Raw genomic sequence first — 19797 nt, 5'->3', positions numbered from 1 at the left:
TCCATTTTCTGATGATTGCTCCCACAGTTGATTTTTTCACACCAAGCTTCTTGCCTATTGTAGATTCACTCTTCCCAGTCTGGTGCAGGTCTACAATTCTTTTCCTGGTGTCCTTCGAAAGCTCTTTGGTCTTGGCCATGGCGGAGTTTGGAGTCTGACTGGTTGAGGCTGTGGACAGGTGTCTTTTATACAGATGATGAGGTCAAACAGGTGCCATTCATACAGGTAACGAGTGGGGGACAGAAAAGCTTCTTACAGAAGACGTTACAGGTCTGTGAGAGCCAGGGATTTTCCTTGTTTGAGGTGACCAAATACTTATTTTCCACCCTGATTTACGAATAAATTCTTTACAAATCCTACCATGTGAATTCATGGATTTTTTTTTCACATTCTGTCTCTCACAGTTGAAGTGTACCTCTGGTGCAAATTACTGACCTCTGTTATCATTTTAAGTGGGGGAACTTGCACAATCGGTGGCTGACTAAATACTTTTTTGCCCCACTGTATATATATATATATATATATATATACACACACACACACACATACACACACACATATATATATATATATATATATATATATACACACACACACATTTATATATACACACATATATATATATAGTAACACAATGCTGCTTACAAACAGAAAACAATACAGAGAATTTCTATAGCAATTCATATTCTAATAATCAGAATTAAACAACTCTGACAACTCTCCTCAGAACAAATTAGTTCAGCCACATCTTAATAGCAGTCTCAGAAGAGTTTAATTCCCCCTGGTTCTATTTTGGGGAATAATTTGGCATTTGTTGGGGGGGGGTGATAATATGACAAATGTTTAGTTAATTAATTTTACGATAACATTGCATCCTTCTACTGAGCTGAACATATGCTCACATTTTAAGATGGCATCCTGAAGAAAAAAAAAACTTAAAACATCTAAAGAAAAAACAATTCACCCTACCATATTCTTTAGTAATATCACTTAATGAATTAAGCATATGTTTGATATTCCTTCGTTGCTGGGAAAAAGTATGAAAAGAATGCAGAAATCTGTGCTGAAATATTTTTTCAGGCTAAGGCAGGGGTCGGCAACCTGTGGCTCTCCGGGTGGTTTGGGAAAAGAAATATTTATTAAAGTATTTAGCTGAAGTGTATTTTATTTGTGTTTAGTTCTTTTTTAACTTGTAGTTCTAAATTGGAAGATTATTGTGATATTGAAATATAAAAATAAAATTGAATTTTTTTATTTTTCATTGCTCAAAATAAGCGTCACACGAAAGCCGGTATACCCGCCAAAACGCCGTGTATTTATCAAGACTTTCAACCCCAGATAGGCCAATTATGGATCTTCGGATCCACATTATGTCAGCAGCTGTTCTCCACCGTGAACTATGTTCATAACAAACACCGCTCACGCCTCACAGATGATAGCTTACAGTCTTGCGTAAAGATGAAAGTGACTTCTACAGCCCTGATTTGCCGATGCTGTGCGCAGAGATTCAGGAGCAGAATTTCCATTGAAAACGTACCACGGCAGACCCGCTGCTTTTCAGCATCTCTTCACTGACCACTTTTCATACACGTTTGCTGTACGCATACAGCCGGCTGTAGCTTTTCAGCTCAAAGCCTGACAACACAACAGCAGAAAGAGCACACACTTTAAGGCGGCGAATCGTGATTGCGGGTGCCGCTCAGGTGCGTCCGACTCCCATGCAGCAGCGCTGCAGACCCCGCCCCGCCACACATTAACCAGGTAAAATACATATTTAGGCAGAATTTTGCAAATATCTATTTTTCATTTTATAGCAGCATAGTGCTTTCCCCCCCAATTATTTTTTAAAAGTCAGGCCAAAGCTCCAAAAGCCCAAAGGCGATATAAGGGGGGCGGCACACAACAGTTTTTTTTTTGCTACATGGATCATTTTAGTTCAGCTGGGTGTCTTTCCTCTTGTTATATTTCTTTAAGAGTTCAAAATGTGTTAATTACATAAATAAAATGTAATTTTCTCATTAGCATTTCATGGATACAATAAGCAACACACTTTAGTTGTTCACACAAAGCATAAAGGTAAAAAAAACAATATATACAGTGTTATTTTCATTTTAGACGTCAAAAAGTATTTGCGGCTCCCAGTGTTTTCTTTTGCGTGGAAACCGGGTCCAAATGGCTCTTTGGGTGTTAAAGGTTGCTGACCCCTGGGCTAAGGGATTTGCAGGAGTTTACCGGACAGGCTGAGCCAGAGGAGTCATAACATCAGCGCATGTTGTTTTAAGCTAGCATTAGCCAAGAAGTTAGCCAATGCTATTGGCTACCCTTAGCTCCAGAAACAAAGGAATCTTTTTCACCCTTTTTTTTTTTTTTTTACCCACATTGCAAAGCATAATAACATCATGACTGGTAAGTTGCAATGTCGAACCTGTTGAATTAATTAATGGATAGGTCAATGCAAGCTTTTTCAGTTAGTTTTTTTAGCTACATTTTTATAGTATTTCTCCAGCTAAGTGCAAGGAAACTTACATTTAAACCGGGTTAAAATAGACTTGAAAAAACAACAGAATTGTCTTAACTCGTAATTGGATGGATTCAACAAGGTGGTGGAAACATTGCTCGCAGATTTTGATCCTTGTTGAAATGATAGCATTACACAATTACTGCATATTTGTCATCTACATAATTGTGATGCCACCACATCCCAAAGGTGCTCTTTTAGACTGAGCCCTGGTAACTGTAGAGGCAATTTGAGTACAGTGAAAGTAGTACCTACCATGTAAATGTTACAGCCTTTAAAAAGACTCATCAGCTTTTTCCCAATCGTCTGTTGTCCAGGTTTGGTGAATCTGTGAATTGTAGCCACTTTTGTAAGCCATCAGCTTTAAGGTTTGACAAGTTGTGTGTTCAGAGATGTTCTACATTTGTTGTAGCAAGTGGTTGCTTGAGTTTCTGGTACCTCCCTGTCACATTGAAACAGTCTGGCTATACTTCTGTGAACCCCTGCATCAACAATCCAGAGATCCATCCAACATCCAGAGGAGCTGCCATTCACTGGATGGTTTTTCTTTTTCAGACCGTTCTCTGTTAACATTGGAGATGATTGTGTGATATAATCCGGTCATTTTGACCGTGTCTACATGACTACACTGAGTTGCAGACATGTAATTGGCTCACAAAATATTTGTGTTGACAAACATTTGAACAAGTGCACCTAATAAAGTGCCTGATATTTGTGCATCATAGGCAAATACCCCAACTAAGTACAATAATTTGACAGCATGAAAACAAAAAGTAACAATTATTTATTCACTCATGAATGGACACTGAATGTACCTTAAATTTCAGTTGAAATGCCCCTTCATAGTGTTGGAGTTTTTTTTTCATTTACTGGTGATGGAGGCTATGACTAATGTACCTATTGGACAGCAGCTTGCAGTCAGCAGGGAGACTGACCTTCAGCCTCCAGACCTGGATTCAAGTCCGTGCATCAGCTTATGTTTTTGAGAAAGTTCCAAAATTCTTAAAACCTGGAGCGTTTCTATTATCCAGGTGACCTCTGTTCTTACCACAGTGTTGAAAAGGGCAATGGCGTGGTTACAGAGGGTTGACAAATTAATGTCATTACCTCACTGATAATGACGTGAACCCTAAAGTAATACATCAGAATTACAAACACTGCCAAAATGGTCTGTTAAATTACAGGAGCCTGTCTGTCAGTTTAATATATGTCTCAAATTCCCAATACTACCCTGAACAATAGCTGTATTATACTATGTGAGACATTAACCTCTCCAATTGAGCTGTTTAACAGACAGAGGCAGAATGGGTAGTTGGACAAGTGCTTTTGAAATGTAGAGATGGGTTTTGTGCTGTGTATTGCTTACATTATAAGAGAGTGGTGATTTCTGTACTTATATTAGTGATGATAACTATTTTGGCATAATTTGAAAAACCTAAATGGTGAACTGCCTGTTATCATTTTAATTTATTTTAATTTTACTAGGTCTAATAATTTAACGGTTGACATATATGCCAGTAATAAAGCGAAATATACATGAGAAAAGCCAGTGATGTCTGAATAGTTGGTCTCACTTGTTCTTCCACTATTTTCTGCTGCTCTGATATATTACCACTATTTTACGGCCATTTTTATCTTGCTTCTTTTGATTTAGGACAGGGACTGTTATACAAAGCATATCTGTTTTTGTTCCCTTACTGTGACTTTAATATGTTTTCAATTACTTTGTACAAAGAGAGGTTATAGGGTACGCTGTCCAAGCTTCAATAAGGTTCTGCAATCATTGTAATTTAAGTGCACCATAGCCAGGCTTGTGATTTGAAGCTCAAAAGCTGAAATGTGGAGAGAAGTTGAATAGAAAAGGAAACGCCAGCACTTGGGGAATTTGAAATCAAATTAGTGTAACTCTGCAGCTTTTACTTTGTGCATGCTGGTTTACAATGAATGCAGCTCCTGACAATCTACATTATCAATGCAATCTGTCTCGCTTTTTCTTTTCTTCTTTTTCCCATCCACTGGTTTTGATCTCCTTTTTTTTCTTTTTTTCATTTTTCCCATCTGTTTCTCTCCCTCTGTGTTTGCAGAGGTTATTTGGCTGGTGCAAGGAAAGAGAGCTGTGGCAGTTGAGTGTGTACAGATGAGGCAAAGGGAAGAAAGTCATTCAGGCGGTGAGCTTCACTCATTTGTGGGATATACAACTGAAAGGCTACACAGAGGTGCAGACACTGAAGGTACTGTGTTTGTTAGTGTGTGTGTGTTTGTGTGTCTATTGTATTTGGGGGCGAGTGTAAAGTAGTACTAACTGCAGCACTTGTGGGCATTTTTAATCATTTCTTGTTTGCAGCACTGAAGACTTTTAGTTGGATTGAAGCTTTCCTTTTCAGAGACTTAAAAAGTTAGTTTTAAGTTCAAAGGAACATGTGTGGTATTTGTCAACTGTCATTTTTTAAGCTAAGTCTCCACATAACTGTCTTCAAGGATATCTGCTGTCTTTTCATTTTGGGTCTTCAGCTAAAAAGCTGTCTTTTCATTTTGGGTCTTCAGCTAAAAAGCTGTCTTTTCACTTTTGGTTAATATTCTGTTATTTAATCTTAATCTTACAAGTTTGGGTTATTATGGAACATTGGTATACCGAAGCTGTAGTACTGTGTGCTCAGTATAATTAACTATAGCCTTTGAAATATTTTATTTCCTTTAAAAATGCGATTCTGGACTAAAATCATATTTTTTTTTCATTTTTGCTATTTCTGCTCAAATCTTAAGCAAAATAGTGATATGTTTATGAGTCACTACGTTTTTCCATGTTAGAAATTATATGCCATAATCAGTGGGCCATAGATATCATAATGCAAGTGGTGTGATAAAAGCTATTTGAAAATTTGCAGCACACTCATTTTCTGGTAACTGTGGGGATCAGAGCAACTATAAAGAAAACACTGATCATAGTGCACCAATAAGGCCTTCTTTCTAATGTATAGATATATTGAACAAAAGCCAGCGACAATATTTAAAATGTCTTGGAGGACTTTTTAAAACCACTGAGCTTTTTCTAATTACATTTACATGTAAGAAAGAACATTTATCCACAAACTTTGTAATGCTGAAGTTTAAGTAAGTTGAAATTTAGTGTTATCTTCCAGTTTACACACAGTATGAAAACCTCGAGCAAGGATTGGAGCTGTCACTTGAGAAAACGAAAAATAGAGGAAATCAGTTTAGGCTTAAGGGAAAGAAAGTTGATGCTCACAAAGTAAGAGATGGATAAACAAAGCTATCACGGCATTTTCAAGTGTCAAGAACTATAGTGAGAAATATCATTAAGAAATTCACACAGTGCAGAACATGCCTGCCAGAGCAAACATTTCAAAGACTCTAGTTTTGTTTGAAAGAAAACTAGTGAGAGATGTGTCTTAAGACCCCAGTACAACTGGCAGCACATGAGTGAATCGCTCAGGCAAGTCGGGAATTGTGGTATAGAAAAGACAATCAAAAGAACCCTACACAAGAATGGATTCCAAAGTTGCAGTGCAAGAAAAATTCCACTTCTGCACAAGATAAAACCTGCAAGCTAGACTGAAGTATCCTAAGGACAATCTGGATGGAGAATCTGCATCCAGATTGTCTGACCAAGTGCATTCCTCGGTCAGATAAGATGAAGCTAGAGCTAGAGCTCTTTGTCCATAAAGACTTGAAGCCCATTGAAAATCTGTGAGTTGAACTGAAGACCAAGCTCCATGCCAGCAGACCATCAAATCTAGAGGAGCTTGAGAGATTTTCCAAGGAAGAATGGGCGGATTGCTCAGGAGATGTGTGTGAGACTTGTTGAAAACTAAAAGAAAACTGCAGGCTGTTATCAAAAGCCTGATAACAGGCTTTTGATAAGCCTGTTATTAAAAGCATGTTATCAATCACGCTTTTGATAACAGCCTGATAACAGCATCAGTTAGCTGATGCTAACTGACTGTTAGCATCAGCGGGTTTAATAATTTTAACCCTGGTAGTTCTTGTTTTTTGTGAAATAATTTTATTTTTGCTTGGAAAGTAAAATAATGTAAGGATCCAAAATAAAACTAGGATGTTTGGAAAAGCTGTGTTTAAAAAAATCCTTGCTCTATTTAACAGCACTTAGGAAATATTTGGGGAAAGAAATTTCATTTTCATCGGGAGGATATTTATTCTTCCTTAGCTGTCCTATATGTTGCCACTTTTCTAATCCTGGCTCAAGAAGACGATGTTCCCGTTCTTTTTCTGGATTTCTGTGAGGGAAATGAGACTTTTCCAACCCAGAAAACACACTAGTGAACATCAGAAAACACACTAGTGAACATCAGAATATGAAATTCAGAAAAAAAGAAAAATAAATCTGCAGGTTTACTTGTTTATTTTTCTTGCTGACTTTCTCAGGAATCATTCAAAACTGACTCCTTGCAGAACTTAGCAATTAGGTGAGAGTAAGTTCTCTTTTGTCAAATATGTTGTGTATGTGTATTATTACAACGTATAGGATTTTATGTTTCAATTATATATAACCCTATAATAGTCACAACTCTGACTATTACAAGTTGGGGTTGTAATCACATTAAATGTTCAGTTCTCCATTGTGGTTTTTGTATGTTGGATTAACTCTACCAGACTGATGTGTTGTAATGGATGGTGACCAAGATTGTCTTCATATTGTTTAGTATTTGCAAGTCTTTTTTGTGTGTGTGTAATTATGAAATGGAGCCAAATCATCTTTTTCTTCAGTGTCAAGATTTGAATAAATGAGTGCATAAAAGTGTTAGGATATTGATTTTATTCTTCCTTTGGAAGCTCGTTGTTAAATGTCAGAATGAATGATAGCACTTAGTATATGTTGCCAGATAGTGTCCATGAGTTATTAAAGTGGGAAGATGGAGCTTTGCCCACATTTTACTTCACTTCATTGCTTAGTGAAGACAGAATATGTGTCTTTGCAGATATAAACACAGTTATGAGTATGCATCTTTTAATTAAGAGCAAGTAATAATAAGTATTTAATAGTGGTTACATACTGCCCAACCTCAGCTTTATTATGTATTTATTAACACCATTAATAAATCTTACACAGCCAAGTAAGTTGCAGATTATCATTTGAAGTGTCTGCTATGATCAATTATGATTATTATTGTTATTGTATTGTACTACTGTTGTCTTTTCAAGTAACTTAGAGGTACTACTGGATTCAAATGTTTAATCATTTCCTGATGGTCTTACATTTCGAAAGCACATTTTGTTTGTTTCAGATTTCACATTTTTTATGTATATATTTCTGAATGTCTTAATTCATCAAACTCTACATTTTATTAAAGGTAAACTGATAGATTTTATCTGACTTAGAACAATTGTAAAGCTATAAACCTATATTAATACTGTGCACCTGTGTATTATGGACACCTTCATCCTGCAGCTGTTGTTTGTCCTGAACTGATTTTTGTACCATAAGTTAATTTCAGCTGTAATATTGTTATATTTTTCCAGGTGTCAGAAGGTACCATGGTCACAAGAAGCTTCAGTACTGCAGGATGCAGAGCTCTCACAGTGTGTGTAGCGCTTTCCCACTTCAAACTTCCTCTCATTTTCTGTGGTCACTTCCTGGGTGTCCACGGTCAAGGTAGGAAACCCCCCTAAATAAACTCTGTTTCTACTACACTGTGCTATGAGGCAGGAAACATGAAAAGGACCAGCTTTTATTTATAGTTCAGGACCACTGTAATCAGAAGAACAACAGTGTTTCCATATACAATCATTTATATTTCTTAGTAAGACCCTAGTGAGGCCTTTCCTGCCCTTCCACTTGCATATGTCAAAAGCATAGGGAAGCATGGGAAGAACTCACCTCTCTCACACTTTCTGCTTCAGTTGAAAACAAATTTGTTTTTTATAAAGTATCAAGTATCAATTATTCTCTGGTTCCAGGTGGATGTGTTTTGTTTTGCATTGTATTGTTGGAAGGTCATTTTCACTTGAATTTTTTAAAAATTATTTTTGGTCCCAAAACACAATAAGAGTAAACTTAAAGACCCTGCAACATCATATCCTAGGTAGAAGCACCAGTGATGCTATATGATGAGGTATGTAAGAATAACAGTTTGAATGTTGTTTTATATTTTGATAGATAAGTAATACAGCATGTTAAAATCTGTGCATAATCTATATAATGTGCAATAGCACACTATATGAGATCCGTAGTGAGCTGCAGAGCAAATTTAATCCCCATATCCTAGAGAGACAAGGCCACTATGCCCTCTGCTGTCAAGGCACTCCACTGGCTTCCATCCCTCCCTGTGACTGGTGTTATTTATAGCATGGCAGGAATAGGTACACTAACAAGTGACAAAAGCTTAAAATATACACGCACACGTATACACACTCACATATTCTGAAGAACAGACACTAGTGCACACTAGTTCCAACTTTCAGGGGTGGTAAGGGGCAGCAACAAGGTTAATGCATGAGAATCGAGTGCGGGGTATTCAGTCTTTATAAAATTAGCTCTGATTAATGGAGCTCAGTTGTGGCATGTGCTAGGGTAAAATGTGTGGGAGGACAGATGAGGACATGCCACACCAGAAAAAATAATTGATCCATCTTCAGAAGCAGATATTAAATACTTGCCACAGTTCAGTTACTATTTTTCTTTAAACTGTTTTGTCTGTCACAGTAATATTGAAACATTTTTACTTAATGCTATAATCCACACTTGCTTATCAGATGCTTGCTTATCAGACGAAGAAAGCTTCCCACAGATCTTTTGACCTTAAACCCTGAAAGTTAGTTTTATAATTGGCTGAAAGCTTAAAAACAACAACAACAACAAAAAAAACGTGTTTGTGGTTGACATCTGGTTATTGGCTTCCCATGATTCTATGCCTTCTGTTGAGGATATGGTATTCTTGTCAAGGTGAACTGCCTGCTGCAGAGACACAGGCAGGAGATTTAGCTTGTTCTCTGTGCTGCCAGTTTGCTATGCTCTTCACGTGTAAGTAATGACACATCACATTATAAATAAACTGAAATAACTAAATCTAGTAGTTTTTACCCTTCAGTCATAAAAGGCTGATAAGGTATGGTAGTCAGCCTACTGGCTGGGTGGGCGTGTGGGCAGTGTGGACACCTAAGATTGTGAAAGTAATAACTCGAGAACAAGGCGACATAGGGTTATCAAATTGATGCAATAGGTGCAGCTAATGAAAATCTTGGATGAGTTTGAATCTCAATGAGCTTGACCTCAAGGTCAGAGGTCAAATTTTCTGAAAATGTTGTGAATGCAGTAACTCAATAAGAAAGTCCTCTAGGCTTTTCGAATTGATACCAAAGGTTAAATCTTGGACAAGTTCCAATCCCGGTGTCCTTGAGCTCAAGGTACAGGTCAGAGGTCAAGTTTTCTGAAAACTTTGTGAATGTGATAACTTGGGAACAAGGAGACATATTTTGAACTAGTGTGTCTACTAGGAGGCTGGAGGGTAGCACTGCCAGTTGCTAATTTTTGACTATAAACATTAGACACTAAAACCACCAACATGGGTCATGGACTGCACTCCTTTCCTGCAGTTCTCTGCAACCTGCCCAGTTCTCCATGGTTATAGTCGTCTTTATAGTTGTGGCTCTAAAGTTAGTACAAAGCACAGCAGCAAAGCTATTCACCAACACTTCACTTGAGTCCTTGCAAAATTACTTTGGCTTCCTATTCACTACTTCTTCTTCTTTTAACTCGTCCCTTTAGGGGTCACTACAGCAGATTATCTGCCTCCATCTCACCCTATCCCCAGGATCCTCTACTGTCACACCAATGCTCTGCATGTCTTCCTTCACTACATCCATGACTTTTCTCTGTGTTCTTACTCTTTTCCTCCTGCCTGGCAGCTACATTTTCAATATCCTTTGCCCGGTTAATTATCTTTTCATTGCAAAAGCCATCTAAGCCTTGCATCTTTAACTTTGTCTCCACAGCTGTGCCTCTGATGTAGTCATTTCTAATACTGCCCATTTTTGGTCACTCCGAGTTAAGATTTTAGCTTCTTCAATTCTGCCACTTCAGCTCAGCCTCCTGTCTTTTTGTGCACATATCATAGCAGATCTCGCTACCATCTGGTAAACCTCCCCTTTAACTCTATTCTTCAGCCACAAATCACTCCTGAAATTCAGTTCACCCTGCTTGAAACCTGCTTGTACATTCTGTTGCTGTGAATTGTTGACCCCAGGCATTTAAACTCATCCACCTTTATTACCTTTGCTCCTTGCATCTTCACTTTCATCTTCACTTCAGTGCATGCTCCACTTTATTTCTCAGAACAATAACTAATTCACCCTCAGAGTGGAGAATCAATTACAAAGGGGGGACTGTGTATTCACCATTTCTTTGGAACAAACTTTCTTTTATCATTAAATCAATAAAAGCTGTTCCCCATTTTTAAAAAAAGAAAACAAAAATCCGCCTGTGCAATTTGACTTTTGTGTAATTTCTTATAATATTTTCTTAAAATTTTACTCTAGCCTCTTGTTTGTATTTATATTTTTCTTTCATTCATTTTATGTATTTTGGAATGTTTTTATGTGTTTTTGTAAAATCTATGAAGCAACTTATGACTTTGGTCAGTATTATTATTATTGTTATTATTTTAGATCTTGCTGATGATAGGACAGCCTTCATTACAAAATATGTATAAGTTAGCCAACTAGGTAAGGTTACGCTGATTACTATGAGGTCAGAATGATGCCTTCAGCAGTTCCAAGTATACAGTAATCCTATTGTTTTATTTATTTAATTTTTTAAAATATCCCACACACTCCAAAATTTACTATATGATGAATAAACCTATTTTAAGAAAAGTGATGAAATATGCAATATGATTCAAAATGACCACTTTGGCATTTTGCAGTGTAAACACTGTTTTGTAAGATAAGCATTTTTGTCAACACACTGTAATACTTTTGGCTGATGTAAATCAGTGTCACCCAGAGGAATGAGCTCATGTTACTGCTGCACTCATTCTTAATTGCACTGGTTAACTGCATCATCAAATAGCCTAAAATAGGAAGTGTACTGTATGCTCATCTTGTGCCATCATATAAAACTGTCATGCAATTTTAATACATCCGTTATAGTAATTCTGCCAAGTCACGATCTCTGATTAAACAATCAGTGTAAATGATATGCAAGTAATTTCTTAGACACACTGGACAACCCTGGGAACAGCACTGGAGGCACTTCAAATGCTTGTAATGTGCCAAAAGACAACTCTGCCTTATAAGTAGCAGTGGAAGCCTGCCAACCACCTTCCAGATTGATTCTTTTCATTACCAAGAATAAATGGTTATAGAATCTATGAGGAACGTTGTGACTGGCACTGAAGACGCTAATGTATTTAAGTTGAGTGTGGGAAAGTAGAGTTTGACAGCCAAGCAGATTGTGTCAGGTGTAGTGTTTTACATTTACACAATGAAAAGTGCCCAAAGCTGCAAGAAGGGACATCGAAAGGCTTCACTGCACTGGCACTGTTCACATTTTTCAACCCCTTCCTGTTAGCACTCTTTGATTTGCAGTGCTATATATTTGTGGTAACAATCAGCATATATAACAATAGCTGCTTTAGCTTTCATGTAATATGCAAACACAGTCTTAAAACATCATTGCAAGAAACTTTTTATATAATCATCCTGTTTACTGTATGTTTTATTACTGGAGAGAATTGCAGTGGTTTAGTTATTTCTCCATAGCTTACTTTCTTGCTTATATTAAGTAAACATACCAGAGGGTACAGATAGAGTCAAGATACAGCTGTGGCTGTCGTACCATTTGTCACTGCAGGCATTTATTTGATCTAGACGCCTGGGCCAACCTTCAAAACCTTGAGAGAGCATGGCAGACATTCAAAGCGGGAGCATGGTGGCGCAGAAATAAAACAGGCCTGTAGCCTTTCTGAAAGAACACCTGTAATAAGTGAAGCAGAGTCCTGATACATTTGGCACTACTTACAGAAATCCAACTCTGTGATAGATCAGTATGACAGTAGGAATTACAAAACTGTCAAAAGTAGTCTTTAAGCATGAGCATGCAGCATTTGCTGGGCAGGCTCAAGTGATAATTACAGGATTGTGGTACTTTAATTTCTGCTGGTCTCTAAGCTTCAGAAGTGAGGGGCACACACAGCATACCCAATCTGCTACTTGTGTTATAAACACAAAATCTCATCTCAATACAAGCCAGTAATTTTACTGCTCGAAGAAACAGGAAACCTGTACCATTTATATTTCTTACTTTAGGTTGTTGGTTGAGGACATCAAAAACATCAGAAGGGAAAAAATGCAATTTCCACACTAAATGGCTATTTTAATATACTTTACAGCATACCAGTGTATTCTCAACTATGTTAGCAGACACTAGTGATAAAAGCAGTCAACACAGTCAGCTGTATCGTCAGCTGCTGCTAACCCAAGACAAATATCAAGCAAGTGCAGCAGCACAAGAAATCCACATGGAAGTTTTGATCTGCTAGTAAAGAAGCATCAATTTTAAATACTGAGTCTGACAAGCAGGCATCCCAGTTGTGTTAGCATGTATCTTAGTTAGCAAACAAACCAGGAGCCCTCATCTGCTTCTGTGCACACTGCTTCTTTTTGATTCTGGTCATCTTGTTCAAGTTTCCTGCTGCAGTGCCTGCTCTTCTTTCAGTGACCTTTTAAATGTGTTTTTGCAGTGTAATTTCTCCAGGAGCTTGTTTTGGCTTTCCTAAGTTACAAAGTCCCAAAACAGGAAGTTGTAAGGTGGAAATGGAAATGAAAGTGGTTCCATACCTAGTTTATTGTGTCACATAATACATAATATTAAAAAAGGACTGTGGTGCTAAATGTCTCTGTATTGTTAATAAAGCCCTTTAATTCCCCTTATCGGCTTTTAAAGAAACGTATTGAATAATATTTACATTAAGACTCTTTGTCATCTAATAATAAACATTGTTGCTTTGAATGCCGTCATTGGCGTCGCCTGTGAAGACGTGTCCACTTTCATTAAAACACTAGGTGGCACTATTGCTTTGTTTCAAATTAGTAACTATTTTAGGTAGAAATGATGTGTCAAAAAGACAGGGATTTAATTATTTGATAAGTACTATAAGGTGACTTAGTCTATAGTGTTTATTCCTTGAAGTTGAATCCTTTCCTGAGATACTTTACTGTATTCATATTAATTTTCATTTGAAAGGTAATGTAAATTAAACCTCTTAATATAGAGAGATTTTTACAGTTTAATGCTTGATATTAATAACAAATGTTGTTGTTTAACAGAGATGCTGTGCTGTTGGGAGTGGGGTGATTTTCTTCCTTTTGTTTTCTAGACCTCTGTGTCTGCAGTGTGTCTTATTTTTTTAATGAAAGTGTGGAGTCATCTAACATTCATTAGCCCAAACACTGGTGTTGTAGTCAATTGAAAAAGCCCACAGCTCAGCAGGGTGCGGCTCCATTACAACACAAATGACTTCAGAAAGCCATCTTACGAAAACCACTATTTAGGGAGTTCATTTAGGATGCCTGGTTGCACTTGCTTATTCTGGTGACCTTAATGTCACTGAGCCAAAACACATCACGGTGGAAGGGTTTTTGTAGCAGTGTTTATTTTAGGAGACTGACTGGTGCCGCTGTGTTTTTCATCTGCTTCACTCTGATTTACCAATGTATAGGGTCATGAAATATTACGGACTATAAAAGTCATGGCACATATACCGCCCAGTACAGAACTGGGGGAGTGAAGTCTCAGTGGACTATGTCACAGTCACAGCCTCTGACTCCCTGCACAGAGCAAGCCTCATTAAATCTGGCTTTACGCTTCCCACGAGCAACACCTCTTTTACAACTGAAATTGCTGTGATAGTAATGTTTATTCAGGAATAAATGATATAAATGTGACACAGTAATTTTGTGTTATGAGGTTGTGGCCTTTAAATTGTTTTCTCGAAGAGTCGCAGCATAAAAAAAGACATTTGAATTTGAATTAAATTTTTTCATTCAGCTAGAAACTCCTACCCAGATCAGCCTCAGCGACTAGTTCGTCTGCATCATAGGAAACTAGCAGTGAGACGTTCAGGGGAGGAGAGACAAACATTAGCTGCAAAACAAGTCAAAGCGAATTATTGTGGCACTCCTGGAGACAGTGTTGCTATCACACACTAGTCATTTTCTGTCCTCTCTTTGTGAGCTTTTCTTAAATCAAATTATATCACATAATAATGTCAAGATGGACCTCCTAAAGTTGTTATGGAACTGCAGATGTTTAGGTGTAAAAGGAGATCCAGAGACCATGTGTGAGGGATTGTGTAATTCCTTTTGTGGCTCGTGAGCTTTCTAAAAGCGGATAAAACGAACCTGATTCGATGACACCACCAGAATTTGCACATACGGGAAATGTGCAACATGGCATTTTTGGAGCCAGAGTTATTCTTGCAGGTCAAATTCTAACTCTACAGCTTCAGCTTTTGTCAGTTTAACATATCTAATATAGGCCTCCTATCACAGATTTCTAATCCATGTAGACTAAAGATTCCATGGAGATTTTTTTTGCTGTCTACCTTAAAAGAAGTAGTATATAATAAAATAACACCCATCCACAAGTCAATTTATTATTTCTATTTCATTTGATTCTTTTCTGCATTTGATAATTACTTAAATAACATTGACCAAATATTTGTTCATGTTTTACATTTAATATTTCTTGTATAAACACTAAAGTTATGGTTTATAATTCTACTGTAATGGCATCCACATAAAGGTCAAGCCCATAACCCTCTTGAGAAAAACGAGATGAAAAGTGTGCAACAAAAATAAATACCTACAGCTATAATGGAACAGGTTTCTGTAGCTTTACCTGCCTTGAGGGAAGCATTGAAGCTGCAGCAGAAAAGGTCTAGTGAACCTTGTCATCTTGCACAATGACCCCTGCATTGTGTTCTCTTGTTTAATGCACCTTTTCCCCTGAGAGAGCCCGGCTTTCATTGACCCATTGTGATCCTGCAGCAGTCGTACCGGTGGGCTCAGGAATTAGGTATGTTATTGCATACTCTTGAGACACCAATTATGGAGATCTTTCGGTTTTTGAAATCATACCCAGTATTTGTGCTTTTGTGACTCTGACTGTGCATGAGGATTTATTTGTGTGCTGCTTATAAATTTAGCTCTGTTGCCAAGTGGGAAGACTCCAGATGTCCTCTGAGTGTTTAAGTGTTTGTCCTCTGAGCATGATGGTGTTGTGGCGGGGGGTGTGGCTGCATGACTGGGCACCTGCTTTGGTGCTAGCATTGACACTGTTCTTCAAAATGACATCTGAGGGAGGGACCTTTCTCCATATGCATCACAGTCTCATCAAGTCTTGCAGCCTGCCCCAGATTAATGGAGCTGAGAGCTGATTATGCAGGGCTGTACATCATGTCTGTCTAACTGCCTGCTGCTCTTTCTGCTTGTCAATGATCCACCCTTCTAGAGTCTATGCTTTCATGGAAAATGTATTCTGTTGCTTTCAGAATGAAAGACACCTGTTGTTTACTCCCAGACGTATGATATGTTTGAGCAGTTTTCATGTAGTTGTAGATAAAACTACATGGTTGGTGAATCTTCCTACTATCCTTATGGTTGCTACTACTATGCTGGTACTATAGTCACTTGTAAAGATGTCTGCCAAGACCATACAACTTGGAAATTTTAATTGGAAAGATGTGGTTTTTGCCACATGTGGGAACTGTAGTTTCCAGTATTTTATTGGACACCTGTTTTTACCCCTAGAATTATGCAATATTATATGCTTAAACAGTTTGTTATTAATCTGTAAAGAAAGTACCAGTTTGGTGAAACATCTCCACCTTTGTAATTGATATACATAATTGTAAAGCCATCTATCAAACACAGTTCAAATACAGTTTTTAAAGCACTTGCACCATATTGTATCCCTTAGTTGACAGGACATGGACATAGTGTGGATCTAGGAGGTTGGCATGGCATCCTTTAGGTCATTTGGGTTGTGGGATGGAGCCTCGAAGGTTTGGTTTGTTGCAGTGTATTACGTGGATGCCCAGTCAAAACTGAGTGCAGGAAGTCTGGATGGCAAGTAAAATATCTTAGACCATTGACATGTCCTTTGTTGATGTTGAATAGTTTGTGCACCACAGGGCACTCTGCAACTTTGACAAGTTGTTGTGATAGTAAAAACAAGATTATTTATAAATGGCATTTTCTTTTTGCATAAGTAAGGACTAGGGATGTTCCTTTGGACTAGTTTCTTAGTGTTGGGTGTATGCAGGGGCCTCCTCCTGGTAGGACATGCCTGGCTGGAACACTACACAGGAGGCGCCCGCTCACCCACCCCCTGCTTGGGTTTTATCATTGTCCTCCTGGGAGAGATCTTGATTATTAGGGAGTACCATTAAGGTGGCATGTGCCGAGGTAATACCAATGTCAGTGCCAGGCTTCAAGGTTTCAGAACATTGCCACATGATAATGAAATGGTCGTATTATTCAAGTAGTTTTAATCGTCTGTCAAATCAGTGTACATCATATAAATGCTGGGGGATAATATGCAATGTGTTTGATGAGTCATTTGTTAAATGTGCTGCAACAAATTGTATTTTAAAATTTTGCAAAACAGTAAAAGGTACGGCATGTGTGGCATCTTGTAGATTTAATTCATGACAGTGTCACACTAGAAATTGTAATTAAATGGATTGGAAATACTAATATACAGACATTTTAACTCTGAAGGCCTTAACTGCTGAGTTGGGTTACCTGCATGTGTAAATTACCTCAGTCGCGGCACCCTGTGAGCCCAGCCCAGTGTGGGGGATGGATTAATCTTCCCAGCACATTATTGAATGCGTTCCCTTGCTTGGGAGCAGCCGATAAATTGTGCTTGTCACAATGGCCCTGCACCTGCTCTCCACAGCCTTGGAATTTCTAACAAAGCGTCACATTTCTGAACATAGCACTCAGGGACATAGGGAAAAAAAACAGTCACAACATGGATAGAAAATGCTTGAGGATGATATGAAGTGTGTCATTTGGAGGTTTACCAATAGAACCATAGGAAAGCCAGGTAGAGAAACCTAGTTGTTATTTTACATGGCATACTATACTTAGTGTGAACATCAGGATTTTAAATGTAATTATTTAGAGATAAATAATGGTGTGGTCTTAAAAAATCAATAGTAACTGCCACTGGACTATTTTGAGCAACATGGGTTGCATATTCAATGAAATATTCTTAGCAGTGACATTTTATATAACCATTTAGAACAAAATTGTTTACATTTTGACATCTAAATTAGCTACTGTTGTCTATTTAAAATCACTGCTGAATCCATATCTTACATTTGGGGTTGCACAATTCTGTGTTACTCCTTTTTTTTGGTGTCTACAGCAATACTGCGTTTTAGTGTCTTACTGAAGATATGTGTTCTGGCTGCTGATGTTATTGAATATTAGTTTGGATGTAGACTCCTACATACACTGGCCTTTGCAACTATAATGTCTGCACATGATTCATGCAGACTTGAAATTCTTGGCTATTAACAGCTACAAACAGTCCACAGAGCAGAATTAGCCAGCCAGCTCAATCTGACACGCTTAAACACACATCGACTATGAATATATTTCATTTCGAAACAAACGCCGAAGAATGAATGGACTCCCTTTACATCATTTGCACTGCTCAATAATTGAAACAGCTCCCACAAGTATATTTTTTCCACTGATCTCCCCGTACCTCTTTTCATGCAATTATTGTCATCCAGATCAATAGTCAGTACACTCCACTGAGCGCACTAAAGACTATTGACTTTACAAAAGTCTTGGAAATTTTTTTTTCCCCACATTGCTCTTTTTGTTTATTTGCTGATTCAGCAACTTTTCTTATATACTAAGCACATTGCATAGCTTCATTTGAGCCTGAAATGTTATGTCCATCTGTAACTTGTACTAATATGCAGTGTGGTGTAAAATTTCAGTGTCACCAATAGGGGGAGCTTGCACACTTGCCATCGTATTTGTTTCTTGCAAGCTCTCTTTATTCATGCCATCCCATGTAGCCCTTCTGTAGCCTTTGTTTCACTCTCCACCCAAAAAGGTCACATGCTGTATATTTACCGTGATAATTTTTATTGTTTTGTCACATTAGTGCTTGGTGGTTTGCAGTGCTCAGACAGCATTGCTTATTTTGCTTCATTGTGGAGTCACTAAACAAGACCACTGACACCAGTTGTCAAATGAATTTCACTACATCTCCTACTCCATCTTCACCTTCGTCATTCATGTCTCTTTGTTTTTCACTCACTTCTCTCTCTGCGTTGACTTCCTACACCAATACCACCCATCCCTATTTCCCACCCTGGCTTCACTCATGCAGTTTCATCCCCAGAGGTGAAGAGCAGACTCCTATAATTACCCAAGTGTCTGTGAAATGAATCATTGGGCGGCTGATTGAGCTGCATGATGGGAAACATCCATCCTGAGTAGTACGACTGAGTGTTCTCCGCCCTCTACCCCATCTCTCTGCTGATGCCCAGGGCTGGCATGTGTGCATACTCATTGCCACCGCTGAGAGAGAAAGGGTGTGGTCTGCAACCGCTGCATGCTGTACTAGAATCCCTGACAGCTGACAAGGAAATTTAGGAATCATGAATGCTCTTACATAAACAACTCAAGCGACACACAGATTACTGCGCTGGCATGATTGCAATTATAAAATTGTGAGACTGTGTAAAGATTTGAAATCATGCATGGCATAATTGCATGGCCCACCTAATAAGATGCACATGTGTGTTCGAGAGTTTCTTTTACCTTCTTAGTCTCTTTGGTTGTATAATTTCAGCTCCTACCTTTAGCTGTTTATTTAGAGGCTGTGCACACTGTTGTGTGACATTTCATTGTGAGCCTGTTTTGAAAAGAATATGAGGCTTATCCTCGTCCTTTTAAGTTAATTTTGATCCCTCACATTACCCAAGGCTGAGTAAAGATACCAAAAGTTTTTGTTTTGATTTAAAAAAAAAATAAATAGAAAGATAAAATATAATAGATGGTTATCCAGATCAAAGAAGGTAAATTTCTTGTTCACAGTCTTGTCAGACAAACGTGGCAATTTCTGCAAAGCTCAACCTAAAATAAATGTTTATTTTGTTGTGGTTATTGGTCTGTACTTGTACTTTGTTATTGTTAAATTAACTATCCAAAAGCAGTTTCTTACCACAGTTACCGCTGAGTGTAGCAAACTAAATATGTTTATTTTT

General features: G+C 37.9%; 1 protein-coding gene across 1 annotated transcript in view; it reads left to right on the top strand.

Annotated features, from left to right (window-relative positions):
* The first annotated feature begins 2248 nt into the window (after positions 1 to 2248).
* The window catches only part of LOC146503609 (roundabout homolog 2-like), a 312156-nt gene continuing 294607 nt past the window's right edge, over positions 2249 to 19797 (top strand). The window contains exons 1-3 of the mRNA XM_085184221.1: positions 2249 to 2406; positions 4603 to 4749; positions 8018 to 8150. Of these exons, the coding sequence (XP_085040347.1) occupies positions 8033 to 8150 (118 nt within the window). The 5' untranslated portion in view covers positions 2249 to 2406; positions 4603 to 4749; positions 8018 to 8032. The remainder of the gene's footprint in view (positions 2407 to 4602; positions 4750 to 8017; positions 8151 to 19797) is intronic.

This window comes from Neolamprologus multifasciatus, chromosome 14 (genome assembly GCF_963576455.1).
Source record: "Neolamprologus multifasciatus chromosome 14, fNeoMul1.2, whole genome shotgun sequence".
Lineage (NCBI taxonomy): Eukaryota > Metazoa > Chordata > Actinopteri > Cichliformes > Cichlidae > Neolamprologus > Neolamprologus multifasciatus.
This window is presented reverse-complemented; position numbering and strand designations above follow the sequence as displayed.